We start from the raw sequence: 17,682 nt of genomic DNA, 5'->3' as shown, positions 1-17,682 counted from the left end.
TGACTCCAGAAAACCCTTCTTATTCATGAGTCCCATACATTCTCTCTCTTAAGTACAGGTAACATTTCTAACACCAGTTTCTTGAAGTGAAACATGAAGGTTACTTTGAAACAATTTATGCATTTGTTTTTAAACTGTGTATTCTAAAAAGGGCATTTGGCAAACATTAAATCATCAACAAAAAAAGTTAAAACAAATTAAATCAATAGTTGATATTAACTATCCTAATCCTAAATTGAACACATGGAATCCGACCATCCCTCCACTTAAAGATGAGCGTGAAGAGAAATTAATTCACACTCCAACTAAAGATTTAACTATTACCAGCTAATAATAAGGAACATTTATGATCTGTTTACCATATGCCATGCACAGTTCTAGGGATTGAATTAATTTGACCAGACCCAATGACGCAAGTGGCTATCATCCTCATTTACTGATGAGGAAACCAAGGCACAGAACAGTTAAGGTCACGAAATGCTGAAGCCAAGATCCAAAGCCACTCTGAACTGCTTCCTTTCCTCTTAACTCCCCTACAAAACAAACTTTCAATTTTCTAAGAGATGTTTAAACAATTTTTTCTTGTTTCTAAATGTGCTCATCCTGTTCCTCTTCTCTTGATAAAACAAACAAAAAAAAATCTAATTATTATTGTATTATGACTTCATCGTTTAGTAGTTTCAGACTGACAGCAAAATGAAAGGAAACATAGATTCCCAATATGTCTCCTGCCCCCGAACATGCATAGCTTCCCTCATTATCAGGATCCCCTACAATTATGTTGTGATTAAAAAGAAAGAGATACTTGGTCTTCTTCCCAGTCCTGGTACAGGGCTCCTAACTCTTGAATTTGGAATGATAGGAGCATCTTGTGTCATTCTTTAGGAGTCCCTTCAGAGGAATCTGAATTTTTGTTAATAAGGTAACTTAGGCTGGGGCTCCTAAATAGTCTCGGAATGAAGCTGGTCACCAAGAAGATCAAGTGATTAGAAATTAGGAACTTTCAGTCTTATCTCATTCTCAGTATCCTGGAAGGGAAGCCGGGCTAGAGATTGAGTGCAGTTACCAAATGCCAATCCTGCCTACATAATGAAGCCTCCATAAAAACCTAAAAGGACAGAGTTCAGAGAGCTTCTGGACTGGTGACTATGTGGGGATTCAAGGAGAGAGGCGCCCTGAAGAGCATGGAAGTGAAACAGGAGAGAAGGGGGCAGGGCACAAGATTTGAAAGAATGACACAGCCCGAGGACACAACATCAACTGATTAGAATCAAATGGGTCCAAGATGGCAGACAAGTCAACTTGGACTAGACCTTGATCCTCAGTGCACGCTCACTGTAACACGTCAGCAAGCTAAGTGACATGCCCAGAGGCGCCAGGGCAGTTCCAAGGCTGATCAGCAAAGACCGAAAAGTAGGCGGTGGCTCAATTTCTGGAAATCTCCGCCCTTTCCCCAAAAAGGTTGGAATAATCCTTCCACTCATTTACCCAGCCACAATTCGGGGCCCACTCACCCTCAGCAATGGCCCACACTCTGTGGACTGAGTTTCTCTCTGAATAAATCCACTTCTTACCAATCACTTTGTTTCTCACTGAATTCCTTCTGTGCTAAGACACAAAGACCAGGTGAGTAATTCTAATTAAAAGATTATTGGGTCAAGTCCCAAGCAGGGTTTTGACTGGGTTCGAGTCCCAGGCGCGTGGGTTAGAGTCCCATCCTGGGTTTTGGCTGGTTCAAGTCCTGGCCTTGTGGGTTCGAGTCCTGGTACATGGGTTCAAGTCCCAGTCTGAGGTAAACGGTTTCAGACGCTCTCCCCTCTCCCCACATACTTGCCCTAAGCAAGGTTCTTCCAACTGGCTGTTCCTAAGGTACATCTCTTTATAATCCCATAATCCAGTAAGTAAAAACTGGTTGATTAGCAAGTAAATTGGGTTTCCCAAGTTCTGTGCGCTGCTCTAGCAAATTAATGGAACCCAGTAGCCAGCCGATCGTAAGCACACATAACAATCTGGGCTTGTGATTGGCAACTGTAATAGGGGCAGTCTTCGGGACTGAGCTAGTAAACAGCAGGACCTGACACTAGCAAGTAATGTCAGATTTGAATTAAATGTGTAGGAAACTCAGTGTCCACTGACAATCTGAGAATTGCTTGGGGCGTTGAAATAAATCCATCGTACACATTATTAGAGTGGTAAGTACATTTGTTACAACCTACATTGTCACATCATAATCACCCCAAATGCAAAGCATGCAACATGATTCACTCTTACTGTTGGACATCTATCCATCATTATAAAAATTCTCCGTGCTCCACCTATCCATCCGTCCCTTCCCCCAACCCTGGCAACCACTGATCACTGACCGATCTTATCAATGTCTCCATAGTCTTGCCTTTTCCAAAATGTCATATAGTCAGAATCAGAAGTCTTTTCAGATTGGCTTCTTTCACTTAGTCATACGCATTTAGGGTTCTTCCACATCTGTTGATGGCTTGATAGTTCATTTCTTTTTATCCCTAGGTAATTTCCACCAAGCTTTATTTGTCCATTCACCTACTGAAGGACATTTTGGTTGGTTCCAGGTTTAGGTAATTAAGAATAAAGCTGCTATAAATAGATATATGAGAAAAAAATAGATGTATGCAGTTTTTTGCCTGGAGGACCTAAGTTTTCACTTTCTTTGGGCAAATACCAAGGAGTGCAACTGCTGGACTGGGTGGTAAGAATAAGAATGTAAGAAACCGCCAAATGGTGTTCCAAAGTGGCTGTACCATTTTTCATTCTCACCGGCAATGAACAAGAATTCTAGTTGTTCTTCATTTGCTGTAGCATTATATGTGGTCAGTGTTCCAGATTCTGGCCATTGTTAAAGGTGTGCAGGGGTATCTCACTGCTGTTATGTTTAAAAAAAATTTTTTTTAACACTGCACATTTCCAAACAAGGACACTTGCAAAATTGTTAATGGTTTATCTTATGTCTGTGCTCAGTCGTGTCCAACTCTTTGTGACAACGTGGACTGTAGCCCACAAGGCTCCTCTGTTGATGGAATTTTTCAGGCAAAAATACTGGAGTGGGCTGCCATTTCCTACTCCAGGGTATCTTTCTGACACAGGAATTGAAACTGTGTCTCTTGCATCACCTGCATTAGCAGGTGATTCTTTACCACGGTGCCACCTGGGAAGCCCTCATACTACAACTACAAGACTTGATTTTAGCCAAAAGGCCAAGAAGCAGTTATCTTATAAAGAGACCTTTAAAATCCTCTGAAAATGAATGTAAGCCTATAGCAAAGATACTTATTCTTAAACTAGAACATTCCTTTCGTCTTAATAACAAGTAATATTGAAACACTCAATTTTTAAGAGTGCCCAAAAAAGCATAAAAACATTTTTTACCTTGAGTGTGAAAAAAATGTGTTGGTTGATAAGAAGTCTTAGGGAAAAGTCACCAACTCCACAAAATTAGGATAAATTTTGAAAGTAACCAAGATTAAGGATACATACTAAAAAAAATGTTTTTCTTCTACCCTTCAATAATACTTTTAGTTAAGATTACAATTATAGGCATTATTTTTCTTTCACTTTTAATTCCACTTTTAATTCTTCATACCAGGACAGAAAATGAAGCCATAACAGGCACAGAGTGATGTGTGGACACACTGGACCTTCCTCATTCACTGCTTGCTGTAAAACCAAACAAGCAGTGGATGAAGCAACAAAACCAGCCATGAATCAAATCTGCATCATAGACACCACGGAGACCTGCCAAGTACCTCTATGGACACACAGAACAAAATTCTACAGAGCAATCATGATAAACTCAAACATATCCATGTTTTCACCAATCAGCTTAGACAGTTGAAAGACAAGAGGAGGTCCCTTCAAAACAAAAAGAATACGGATTCCAGAGAGGAAAAACTATCTCATTATCAAGCTCTTGTGTTCTATGTCTCTAAGATACTCCAGTGCCTGAGTCTCCAGCCTCCATGCTGGACTGTCTCTATTACAGAACTTGACAAGCAAGAAAAAATACAAGCTAAGTTATCTCTAGGAAGCATCTCAACTCATAAAGAATTAATGCTCTCCAGTGAAACATCTTATGAAACAAAAGGTGGGACACTAGACAGCTGGCTAGGAGCAAAGCTAATGACCAGCATACCCACACATCTCAGGTGTCATTATCGAATTAAATTAATTAGTAAATTAGTATATGTTTATTTGAGAAATGACAATTCCAAGTCATCATAAAAATACATTTTATCTCAAAATTAGCCTGAAGGTTTACTGCTTATAGTCTCACATTGGTATTAAAAGGTACAGTTAATTCTTAGAGCTTTAGCCTCTACACATCTAAATTCATTATTTTGAAATCAATTTTATTCCTACCCTAAGAAAAGAATGTGTTTAAACCATGGGTAAGCTCATCATATAATATAGCGGGATTATGATGGTTACGTCTGAAACATAAAGTATTCTTCAACCCAAGTGTTTCAATGGTAAAGAATCCACTTGCCAATGCAAGAGACTCAAGTTCAAGCTCTGGGTAGGGAAGATCTCCTAGAGAAGGAAATGACAACCTACTTCTTACCTGAAAAATCCCATGGACAGAGGAGCCTGGCAGGCTACAAGTCCATGAGGCCACAAAGAGTCAGACAGGACTGAGCATATACACATGACATGCTGAACTGAGTACTTCCCTCTATTTCACTATCCTCTAGAATTAGCTTTTAAAAGATGGAATTAAAGATCTGTTGGTTATATCATTGTGTGTGTAGTTATAAATAATAAATCTCCTCTTTAAGGAAACAAATCATTCACTCCAGGACAAAGACAGGTAAACAGATATGTGTACACATAGATGTGTCAAGATAGATAATTTTCTTTAGAAAGAAAAAGTCACAGCACTACAACATCTCTAAAAATCTCCTGTGAACCCAGCCTACTCTTGAGCTGAAAAGAATTTATTAAAAGTAAATTACCAGGAGCAATCCTTGACTACTTACAGAGGAAAATACTGAGACGAATAGAAGCCAGATGATAGATAAACTAGTACATTTCACAAATGTTTAATCTCTCATCTTCTCTTGCCTAGACCACTAGTCTTCTTCCAAATTCATCGCCAACTCATCACCCACAAAAGTCACATTTCTAGAAAGTGATCATGTCACATGTCAGTTTAAAATTCTGCAGTGGCTTCTCATTGGAGCCTGCAGAATGAGGCCAGATACCTCAGCTTTCACTACCCAGTACCCACCTCAGTGTGCTGGGCTCTCCCGTCTCTTCCCCTCAGCTCTGTCCAGAAGGCCCCTCCTCCCTTCTCTCCTCCCTAGCCCTCACTGGGGAACACCTCTCAAGAGAAACCTACTTACTGCCAGGACCCAAGGTGGAAGGCATCTCTGGGACTGACCTGCCTCCACCAACACCGTGGCTGACACCACCCCCAGCCCGACTCTGTACTCCAGCCTCCTTGGAGCACTCTACACAGCGCACCACATGACTAGGTATTTAAGGAAGGGGCAGTGGATGCTGTTTGTCCTTCTGGAAGCCAGGGGTATGTGCAATGAATACTTAGCTAAAAAACTTAAGCAAAAAGATTGACAGTCCATTTGCTGTTGTTCAGTCACTAAGTTGTGTCTGACTCTTTGAGACCCCATGGACTGCAGCATGCCAGGCTTCACTGTCCATCACCAACTCCCAGAACTTGCTCAAACTCATGTCCATCGAGTCGGTGATGCCATCCAACCATCTCATCCTGTCGTCCCATTCTCCTCCTGCCTTCAATCTTTCCCAGAATCAGGATCTTTTCTAAAGAGTTGGCTCTTTGCATCAGGTGGCCAAAGGATTGGAGCTTCAGCTTCAGCATCAGTCCTTCTAATGAATATTCAGGACTGATTTCCTTTAGGATTGACAGGTTTGATCTCCTTGCAGTCCAAGGGACTCTCAAGAGTCTTCCACAATACCACAGTTCGAAAGCATCAATTCTTTGGCGTTCAGCCTTTGCTATGGTACAACTCTCACATCCCTACATGACTACTGGAAAAACCGTACCTTTGACTATATGGACCTTTGTGGCCAAAGTGATGTCTCCGCTTTTTAAGAGGCTGCCTAGTTTTGTCACCAGTTTTCTTCCAATAGTCAATAGGTGTCCCAATAGAGATGTGAAAGAAGGAACTGTAAAATTGCAACTGTGAGTTAATTTCCAGGAAATAACAGGGGATTCAAATCCTAGCTCCCCTGTTCATTACCTGTGTGATTCAGGATGTGCACGTTTAACTCTCCACTGTAAAATGGGGACAACACTGCTCAATGGTCGCAGTGAGAAGACCAAGGAAGGTAAGTATAGAAGGGCCCCGCCCGGCACTGGGATTCAGTCCCTGTGAACACCGCCTCCTCTCCCCACAGGGTGACATCCTCTCGTCAGAAGCTGGAGTCAAGGATGGTGAAAAGGATGTAGAACAAGCCAGGTGGAAGAGGGAAAATGTTCCAAGGTAGAGTGGCAAAGGAAAGCATGAAAGCAAGATGCTGGAAAACTAGGACTATGCGCTGTCACTTTCGTGCAGGGGCCTCTTTTTAAAAAAACAATAATTTTATTTATTTATTTGGCGGTGCCAGGTCTTAGTTGCCACATCCAAAATCTCAGTTGTGACATGTGGGATCTAGTTTCCTGAACAGGGATCCGGGGATGGAACCTGGGTCCCCTGCATTGGGAGCTCAGAGTCTTAGCCACTGGACCAGTAGGGAAGTCTCCAGGGGTCTTTTTTGATGGCAAATCAAGGACCCCAGCCAGAATTATAAGGCTTAACTGTGTCTTTGGCAGACAACTGAAAATTGAGAGGTCGGAGCTCTGGCCCCTACTCTGCGGCCCCAAGCCCTCCCATTCCTATCTAAATGAAGGAACGGAGGGCTCACGTCCAGGGTCTCTTTAGTCAGTGCCTCCTGATACATCACCCTGCAATTTCTCTACTTATGTAAAAGCCATAGGCTTTCCGCTGCCTAACAGGAATATAAAATCAAGACGAAGTCAGAATACTTGACACGAGGGCTGACGCTCAGATTCCAAGACCTAAAATTAAGTCATTAGCTAAAGGGCTTACCGTAAGACGCCACCCAACAATATGTAAATTACACGCTGGTTGGTACCAAGGAGTTTGCATTTTAAAAGGCCCCTGGGGATCTCACAGGCCTCTTCCCCCCTCCACACTTAAATACAGAGTGAAGGAGAGTCTTTTAAAGGAAGAGGACTTTAGTAAACAGCAAGATACAATAAACCTAGCAGATAACCTAAAGAGTTTATTTATTATGTTTATTAACTTAAATAAACCTACTACACTTTTCTGTAGCCTACACAGGAACTAGAAGAGGGGAAGGTCATCTGTGTAGTTTGTCTACACAATGGATATTTTCTAAGCATTGCTAGGAAATGGGTGTAAACTGTAGGAACACTGCAGGGAAGTGTAAGGTTTGGGGGAGGTGCATCTTGCAGATCTCAAACAATAGTCACTTACTAACTCCCTTCCTCTCCCTTTCCATCGAAAGAGAAGTTTTAAATGCCTGCTTCTTCCAACTTTGGAGGGAAACTACGAACCATCACAATTTACCAAGTGCATACTTGGGGCTGAAAATATGATTCACCTCTACTAATAACCTCAACAATTCCTACTCTTAAAAAAAAAAACAAAAAAAAAAAACTAGGCTCCCCCACCCCAAAATAGAAAATGGAATGTTTTGTCTGTAACCAGGGCAACAGAGGATGAGATGGTTAGATGGCATCATCTGTCAACTCTTGAGTCTGAGCAAACTCCGGGAGGTAGTAATAGACAGGGAAACCTGGTGTGCTGCAGTCCATGGGGTCTCAAAGAGTCGGACATTACTGAGCAACTGAATAACAAGGGAGTAAAAATAAAAGTAAAACTCCCAGAGGAGTCTAACTTGTTCTGTACATCTCAACAGAAGTCTAAGAATGTCATCCTGAAAGGTGTCAGGTTTTGAAAACCCAAGCAGACCATATGTTGCCGAGTTAGAGAACAGAATAGAGTATTTCACTAGAAGACCATGGTTTAATTGCTCAGGGTTTACAAACATTTCCCATTTTGCCAATACGCTTTCAGTGGAAGTGCCAGGATTTGAGTTTGCATGGCGGAATTGTCCAAGTGGTAGCTTCAGCATAAAGAGAATTTATTCTTCATTAAGGCACCCCATTATAAGCCAGGGCATGAGTGTACAGAACTGTATTTTGAAGTGGCTCCTGCATTTAAGAGTACATGTTTTTTTTTCCTTTTTCACTCAACAAAATCATGTTCTCAGCACCCAGTCAGTAAGTCCCAAACCCCGGAGGTAGAAAATTGAGTAAAATACGGACCATTGCCCTCTAGGTCTTCACAATCCATAGTAACTAGGGGTTCTCTATTTATATATTCACTTGTTAGCATTTTATTCCTGCCAGTACACTCATTTTCATGCCATAAATTATGCTGTAACTTCTCTAAATAAGCGTTTTGTTAACAACTATCTAAAAGCAACTAGTTGGTGCCGAACTGTGCAAGACTGAATTAATTTGAATGTAAAATGGGCCCTAATGAACTCAAACAGCCACCCTGTATTTACTGAGATCAATGCCTCTGGGGTAACACCCTCCCCTGGGTCAGAACCAACATAATCTACCAGGGGTCAGGGTTCGGGGCTGGGGGTCCGGTTTGGGGGGTCGGGGGGAGGGGAACGGGAGACAGATGGTGAGTGCTCCTCACTCACTGCCCCTTCGGGAAAGAGGAGCTGTGCTCATTCAATTAAAAACCCTAATAGGCTTTGAAGTTCACATTTTTACACTAAGAAGAATCTAAAAAATAAAAGTAGCAACTGTGCCTGAAGCCTGCTAAGTATGATGTTTGGATGTATAATTCCCCTTCTACCTCAACTCCCCTCTGAAGTTCTATAATAAAAAAGTGAAAGTCGCTCAGTCCTGTCTGACTGTTTGAGATTCTCCAGGCCAGAATACTCCAGTGGGTAGCCTTTCCTTTCTCCAGGGGATCTTCTCAACCCAGGAATCAAAGACAGAGATGCAGGAGTCTCCGGCATCGCAGGCGGATTCTTCACCAATTGAGCTATCAGGTAAAAGAATCTTCCAAATTTGTTGTTGTTGTTGTTTAGTCGCTAAGTCATGTCCAACTCTGTAGCGACCCCAAGGACTGTAGCCTTCCAGGCCCCTCTGTCCATGGTATTTCCCAGGCAACAATATTCGAGTGGGTTTCCATTTCCTTCTCCAGGGGATCTTCTGGACCCAGGGAAAGAACTTAAGTCTCCTGTGTCTCCCGCATTGGCAGGCAGATTCTTTACCACAGGTCCACAAACTTCCAAATTGCCTTTGCCTACAGTACCAGCTGTAATCACATTTCTACTAAGTTGATCTGGGACAGTTAACTATGGAGCATCATGGCAACATGCTCCCGACTGGTGGAGGTCAGAAACCTGGGGTGCAGTCTGCCATTGCCTCTAGCAAAGTATTCAGTGCCCAAGTCACTTCACCCGTCTAGGCTGAGAAATGATTGTAAAATCCCATGTTTTAATACAAAATGAAGAAAATAGTGTCTTTTATCTCTGTAAGAACAAAGTCCAATGTCAGTTTTGTATCATGATATATTTTCCCAAAGATAGTTTCTTATAAATACTTGGATGACAGCATCCTCAACACAGAATAAAGATCCTTTTCCCCTAGTGACCGCTCACAGGTCCATACAGAGGAGAGGTAAGCTATGTCCTCTGTGTCTGCCTTTTCCCTAAGGAAAAATCTTGATGCCCAAGATTTCAAGGAAAAGAAGATCTTATAAAAGATGGGAAAGCAGGAGTGAACACTACCTGCTGAGGACAATCGTTACCATCTTTCAGCCTCACACCGAACTAAATATTAGCTCTGTAAGAAGCACATATTTTCTTTTCTCATGCATCAGCCTTTTGAATAACAGGTTTGGGCTTTTGGAGCCCCACCCCATCTTCTAACTCAGCCAAAGAACACTCTGCTACGACCGACCCAACAGTGCTGGAATCTGCCAGGAAGGCAGAGCCACTCTTCAGAAAGTGCTCCATGCCAACCCCACCCCTAAACGACCCTGAGCCCACACTTCAATATAAGTGAACCCCTCCGACCCTTCCCTCCCCAGCCTACACCCTACCAAAGAGATGCAAACCAATTTTCTCAGTGACTGAACATTTAGAGTGAGACCTAAGCAAGAAATAACAAGATAAGCTTCTGCTGGATGAACTTAAAAAACGGTCTAGCACCACAACTTTTATATATGTCCATTGAGTTTTCTGGAATTTCACTAAAGCCCCGTATTCATCAGTAATGTTCAGAAAATGCAAACAGCATAACTTGAAGTGCTTTTCAATATATATTTTAAAAATATTGGAGCGCCCTTGTGAGATGGCCCACACTCTATGGAGTGTGTATTTCCCTGAACAAATCTGCTTTCAAAAAATAAGTAAAATAAAATATCAGAGAGTGAGAGGAGCAGGTAGAAATCTTTGACCAACCTTCCCTGGCTCTCTGCATAGGAATAATCATTAATACCAAAGGACACCTGAAGATGGAATAACTGGGACTTTAGGATCTCTGGAAAGATGAGCCACAAGATTATTTGCAAGAAAAAAACAAATAGACAGCTATTACTTGTTGTTGATCAGTTGTTCAGTCGTATCCAACTCTTTGCGACCCCATGGACTGCAGCATGCCAGGCTTCCATGTCCTTCACTATTTCCCTGAGTTTGCTCACTCACGTCCATTGAGTTCCTGATTCCGTCTAACCATCTCATCCTCTGCCACCCCCTTTTATTAACACTAGTATGCTGAGCACTAGCTATAGATCAATTTAGCGAAATCTCAGAAAATCCAAGAAGCAGATCTTTTTTGCTTCACTTTTCAGGTGAGAAATAGAATACCACTTCAGCTGGGTACCTTGGCCAAGATCATGCAGTCAGTCAAGGGGAGGACTGGGATCTGAATCCAGGCTCACTCACTCCAAAGCCCAAGAGCTGAATTACTGTGGTAAAAGTGGTTTCATCATTCCCAAAGAAGAGCTTCTTTCTACAAACTACACCTCCTTCTATTAAAAAAAAAAAAAAAAAAAAATCTCCAAGTAAATACAGAGCCTCTTCCAACTGGCTTCCACAACAGCCAAATCCAAATTTTTACATTGAAGTTGACTTTTTATATGTGGAGTAAGGTGCCTGACTTACTACCCATCTGATTCCAGTCTACCTGCCTCTCTACAGCTCCATCAAAATAAATCTAATTCCTCAAGGCACTGAACCCTGAACAAGTTAAAGCTTCATCTTCCATGATGCCTAAAAACTATTTTTCAGAAATTATGCCAAATCCAGGGGCGGGTTTAGTTACTGGACATTTCAAAATACATGACAATACAGATTTAGTAAAATAAGCCCTATTGTTTTTAGCCCCAAACACATAACAAATATCCTGTAATTCTACAAATTGAAAACTGCAGAGTATGTAAACTTCTTGTGGTTCCGAGCAAGGAGGTAATTGTTTTCCTCTCCTGCTCAGACAACAAATGGTGCAGAGATAAACATCAGTAGAATCAGCCTCTTCCCAAATCCACAGCAGCCAAACACGGTTTATTTACATCCAGTCTTTGAAAGACTCTTCCTCCGTCTTTTTCCACACCAACTTCTCAGCAGGTGTCCCAGATTACACAGTGCAACACCACACCCGATTGTTTAAAACATCTATCTTTGATGCGATCTGTGGCTGGTTACTTTTTAATTAGGTTTTTGAAATCCTAAACCGTGTGGATTTAACCCCTTAAGAACTAGAGCCGGAGAAGGACGACCCCCAAGGGGTGGGCTGGCCGAGTCGGCGAGCGCGCAGGAACGCGAGGTCCCCCAGAGGCGGCCCTGCTCGGGGGGACCCACGACCCGCCCTCCTCGCTACTCCAGGTAACTCACCAGAATGCCCATCACGTCGGTCCAGAGCCGGGAGAACGCCTCGGACATGCCGGCGCCCACCTCGGGCTCCGACGCGGGCTCGGGCTCCGGCTCCAGCGCCGCGCCGGCGGCTCCCGCGTCCTCCTCCATGGCCGGGTCCCCGGGGCGCCCTGGCCCCGCAGCCGCGCGCGCCCGGCCCCGGGAGCCGGTCCCCGCCCGCCGCGTCACCACCGAGCCGCGCCCCCGCGCCGCATCCCCCGCGGCCCCGGCCTCCGACCCGGCGGGGCCCCCCGGGGCAGGCGCCCGCTCCTCGGCTCTAGGTGGCGGCGGGCCGCGCGACTGACAAGTCCGGAAACTTTCCCAGCTCGGGCTCTGCTCGGCGGCGGGGCAGCAGGAGGCAAAGTTCGCACCACTGAGTTTCACGGCGGGGAACTCTGGCGGCCCCAGCAGCGATGCACGGCGCTGCAAAGGCGTCTCCTCCTGCGGCCGGGACCGGCTAACTGGGCACGCGACTCAGTGCTTCCAGCACGTCTGGGCAGGGCCCCGCCGGGTGACCGAGCTGACTCGGGAACTTGGAGGGAACTCCCCGGCCCCCTCTCTTCAAAATGAGCTCTTCCAGCTCCACATGACTCTCTCCCCTCGACTCTAAAGAAAGCGTTTAGCAACAAAAGGTGCTCTGATGTCAGGCTCTTTGCATGGAAACGAGCCACAGACAGGAGAACAAATCGCCTGTTGAAAGAGCGACCGCCTGCAGCCTCCCGCCTGCACAAGTTTCCAATCACGCCAGTCACCGCTGCAGTCTTGGTCCCAGAAACTCGAGAAAGTTAATCTTTAAGCGAGTCCTACCCCAAAGAGTTCCCAAGCAGTGAGTGTCACAGCGCACACCTCACCCCTCCCGAAGTCCAGCGACCTCAAGAATTACAACCCTCTGCCTCTGGCAGCCGAGACTTGGAAAAACAAGTGTGAAAGCTTGGGTACGAGCCATTGTTTGACTCGTGTTTATTATGTTTATTACCAGTGGGGACATTTTGGTGCCCGGGTGCCGGCAATGCCCTGCATTGCTAGGGGTGTCAGCAATTTAGGGGAAATGCTCCTTGGGTTTTAATGGCTTCTTTAATGTAAGGACCGGCGTGGGGTGGGCGAGCGGGGGGAGGCGGATTTTCAAAAGGAAGCGCTATGGTTGTAACCAGTAAGCCAGCACACTTGGGGCCCCGTGTGTGTTTTTCTAAGGGCAAAATCCATGACGGATTTATTTTATGAGGGAAATAGCCCGATAGAGGTGTTTCTCCTTTTGTGATTGTTTCTTTAAAAACCACTCAACTTTCCCTGGGACAGGAGGATCCACACTGGATCGGGTGATTGATTACTTTGTGAAGCAGTTCAGCAACCAGGAGGAACCGCCTCTCTGTTAAAGGGCTGAGTGCTTCAAAAACCCAAGTGAGATGCCCCACGGAGAGAGTGCTCCCTGGGGCACCTCCCTGGTATTTTTGTTTTTGTTTTCCTTCTGGTTCCACATAAAAGGAGAAGCAAAAGAGCAAGTCCGTGAAATCCCTTCCCTAAAGCATCTGTTCCCTAAACCAAAATCCAATAAATGAAGAGCCCTTAGAGGAAAGTTCAAAATTGGAAGGGAAAAAAATACTTTTCCAAAGGTAATTAAATTTATAAGCATAATCCCTGATGACAATATTTTTGAAAGGAAAGAAAAGGAATGAGAAAGCTCTCCCTTGATAGTCAGAAGGCATTGTGCTGAAGTGGAATGCTGGGCGAAGAGTCAGTATGACCAGGCCTAGTGCTTTCCTGGGCTGATGCTGGTGCCAGATGCGTGTTCTAAAATTCTGGGAATCCAAATAAATTCATTAAAGTAGTGCTGGGCTTTTTAAAATTATCATCATCATCATTATCACTTCTATAAAGACATGAAAATAAGTAAATGATGAAAAAAGGTAAAATAACCACTGAGTTGATCTTACATATATTTAAGAATTTCAGTGTATTAGCCATGTGGTACCTTACTTAATGGAATTCCCTAGTGGCTTCCTGGTAAAGAATCCATCTGCCAATGCAGGAGACTGGGGTTCGATCCCTAGGTCAGGAAGATCCCCTGGAGTAGGAAATAGCTACCCACTCCAGTATTCTTGCCTGGGAAATTCCATAAACGAAGGAGCCTGGTCCTCCATGTGGTCGCAAAGAGTCAGACATGACTTAGCAACTAAACAACAACAACATCTTGCTCAATCCAAGAAAATACAAAGGACAGTGCTGCTTCTAGTGGGGCTGCATAAACACATTATGGCAAGGGACTGAGCATGAAGCCAAACAAGAAGGATGGTGGGAGCATGAGCCTCCAGTGCCAGGCATGAGTCTTTCTTCCTGACTCATCAGAGGACCTGAGGGCAAAGCAATGAACTTTTCTGCATTTCTGTCTCCCCATCCTAGATGAAGCAAGGCCACACTAATTGCCACCTACCTCCTCAGAGGTGATATTACATTTCAGGGTCATCTAAAGACAGGTACTATTTAGCAACAACACAAACACATCTCAATATAATTAAATCTTAGCCATCATTTTGGCAATCAGAGAATCAAGCTACCCTAGATATTTGAGGTCCTTTTCCTGGTGCTGCCTAATAAATGGATAAGGAAATAAATAATACATTTGAGGAGGAAATGTTGGTACCTGTAATTTTGCTCTCTGTACATAAATAAGAAATTCTGAGCAGTCATTTTTCTTCTTATAGAACACAGTTTTTTTGACATTCGAAAAATGAAGCCGAACCTTTTCACAGATCAACTTTATGAAGCTTCTACTCAAAATGATTCTGATTACTTCTCCCAAATTGAGCCTTTTCTCCACAGTCAATTCTTCCAAAAGAAATTCCTTCAAGGGTTTTCTTAACAAAATATAAAGAATAGTCAGCAACATCATGATCATGATCATACTATTTCAGAGTCCCCTAGGGTACCATTCGCAAAGAGCTTTTTATAATAGAATTATATCCCTATAAGGGTAGAAAAGGGCCTTTAAGATGATCTGGATCAAATCCCTCATATTGAAGATGAAGAAATGGGCTCTGGAGAACTTGAATGATCACTCCAAGTGAACAAAGGGACATGGAGCAGACTCAAAGTCAGATGACTTCAGTACTTTAAAAAATTCTTTCACTTACACTGTAATGTATTTGATTCCCACAAAGCTCTGTAAGGTGGCCAAGTGTAGATTCACCATTAAAGATGTGATATGAAAAGTATCCACCGACTCAATGGACATGAGTTTGAGCAGGCTCCGGGAGTTGCTGGGGCACAGGGAAGCCTGATGTGCTGCAGTCCATGGGATCGCAAAGAGTTGGACACAACTGAGTGACTGAACTGAACACATAGGAATCCTTTTGTCTTTCCATCAAGGCTCTCCCTCATCCAACTCAGTGGAATCGTCACGACATTGGTAAGTGAATTCCAAGGACAGAAAGGGACCTAGAAGAGGATTTTTTAGACATCTAGTAGAGACCCAAAAGTTGACTGAAATCAGTTCTCTGGGTTCTGATAATAGTTCATTTATTGCAATGAACTATTAGAATGCATTCGGTGAAAGTAAATACTGGAAATACACCTATCTCAATAAGTGTTATTTCTTGGAAAATTAGTCGTTGTTTAGCCGCTAAGTCATGTGTGACTCTTTTGCAACCCTATGGACTGCAGCTCACCAGGTATCTCTGTCCATGGGATTTTCCAGGCAAGAACATTGCCATTTCCTTCTCCAGGCGAACTTCCCAACCCAGGGATCAAATCCGAGTCTCCTGCATTGTCAGGGGGATTCTTTATCACTGAGCCACATGGGAAGCCCAAATCTTAGTCATAGAGCTGCACAATACATGGAACACAGAAGTCCATACATACACACATATGCATATAAATGCACATACTGGATTGCTTTGTGAAAAAGTGGTTCTGACTATGTGGCAGGATTATAAATTTAAAAGCCAGTAGTCTAGAAGTTAAAAGGTGTTGCCTGCAGCCTATTTAGGACATCCTTTTTTTTTTTTTCATGATTTTGATTTGGATCCTCAACTAGCAACTTTTTAAAAATGTATTCATTTTTATTTTTTGGCTGCGCTGGGTCTCCACTGCTGCACCCAGGCTTTCTCTACTTGCGGCAAGTGGGGGCTACTCTCTTGATGCTGTCCTTGGGCTTCTCATTGCAGTGGCTTCTCTTGTTGCAGAGCACCGGCTCTAGGTACATCGGCTTCAATAGTTTCGACATATGGCCTTAGCTGCCCCGCAGAGTGTGGGATCTTTGCAGACCAGAGATCAAACCCTTGTTCCCTGCAATGACAGGCAGATTCTTAACCACTGGACCACCAGGGAAGCCCTAGGGCATGATGCCTGGCAGTGAGGGTAGAGTTTGGCAGCAGCAGAAATATAATGGATTCAGGACAGAGCTGAGTTTGAATTTCACTCAGGTTTCTATAAGATATTGGGCAAGTTATTTATCTCATTTAGTGGGAGAATCCAGCTATTTAATACGGTAGCTATGAAGCTGTGTGTGAAAGTGCAGGTAGTCACTCTATGAATTAGAACTTTTTCTCCCTTTTCCCTCCTTTTGCCCCTCCCCCTACCCACTCATACCATGAGATTTATATCTATAAAATGTCCTTGTCCATACCTGTCTGTTGGATCACATTATAAAAATGCTAAGTTTTCTAGTACATGCAAAAAGAATTCCTAGTCCTGGAGTGTGGCTGCCGAGTAAAAGGTCTGGGAGGTTACCTCTGGCAGAGTGGAGTGATAAGGACTATTCAATTTTGAAAGTAAAAGTAGTCATAACAGCAATACCAATGTTATTTATTGAAAATCAACTTTATGTCAAGCATTGCGATTAACATTTTAAAAATAGTTTATTTAAATTTTAGATAGAATTTATGACTTCTCACTACAATCTGTCCATCCCACCCTGCTCACATCCCATTGCAGTCCTGTTACAGCCATCCACTGGTTCAAGCTACCAACCTCAGAGACATGCCTGATTCCTTCCCACCTCACCATCACACCCATCTAACCATGAACAAGCCCTGTGGACCCTACTTCCTAAATATATGCCAAGTTCATCCAATCTCTCTGTCTCCACTACCAACTTAGTTCATACTAGCTCCATCTTTTAGAACACTTTATTTGGATCAGTGCTTCTCAAAGTGTGGACTCAAGAAGAAAAGCATTAGCATAACCTAATTTGTTGGAATTTGTTGGAAATGCAAATTTCCAGGCCCCGGCCCCCAAGTCTACAGAGTCAGACACAGTGATCAGTAGTTTAACAAGCCCCCCAGGTGACTGTGATATCCGTGCAAATTTGAGAGCTGCTAGGAACTATGGGGCTATCAGAATAAGGAAAGGAACACATTGCCAAGGGAATGCCAAGGAGAGGTAAAGTTTTAAAATATAATCTATTGAAAAACTAAACCAGTGGATGGCTTTTAAAATTAGTTGGTAAAAGAAACCATCATGAGATATGTGAATGGAGTTCCCCAAATCAGATACTCAGAGGCATTTGATTTTTAAGGACAGACAATAAAATGTTAAATGTATTTATTGGAATAAACTGTATTAGCCATAAGAATAGCACATGTTTTAGGAACACAGCTTCATTCTAACCTTGTTATTTTTTATTTTATTATTATTAAATTTTTTTATTTTTTAAAATTTTTCAGCCGTGCTGTAAGGCATGCAGGATCTTAGTTCCCTGACTGTGGATTGAAC

At 43.2% G+C, this 17,682-nt stretch overlaps 1 protein-coding gene across 3 annotated transcripts in view; it reads right to left on the bottom strand.

The window, feature by feature from the left end:
• LOC122684220 (sterile alpha motif domain-containing protein 5) overlaps nt 1–17,682 on the bottom strand; it is a 981,181-nt gene that overhangs the window by 174,696 nt on the left and 788,803 nt on the right. Inside the window, exon 1 of one of the 3 annotated variants that reach the window (XM_043888223.1) lies at nt 11,956–12,729. The exons of the other annotated variants lie outside the window; for them this stretch is intronic. Within the exon in view, the coding sequence (XP_043744158.1) occupies nt 11,956–12,084 (129 nt within the window). The 5' untranslated portion in view covers nt 12,085–12,729. Of the gene's footprint in view, nt 1–11,955; nt 12,730–17,682 lie in introns of those variants that run through there. 3 annotated transcript variants of the gene reach the window in all.

The sequence above is a fragment of the Cervus elaphus genome, chromosome 26, assembly GCF_910594005.1.
Source record: "Cervus elaphus chromosome 26, mCerEla1.1, whole genome shotgun sequence".
Taxonomy (NCBI): domain Eukaryota; kingdom Metazoa; phylum Chordata; class Mammalia; order Artiodactyla; family Cervidae; genus Cervus; species Cervus elaphus.
Note: the sequence above shows the minus strand (reverse complement) of the source record. Positions and strands in the feature narration are given on the sequence as shown.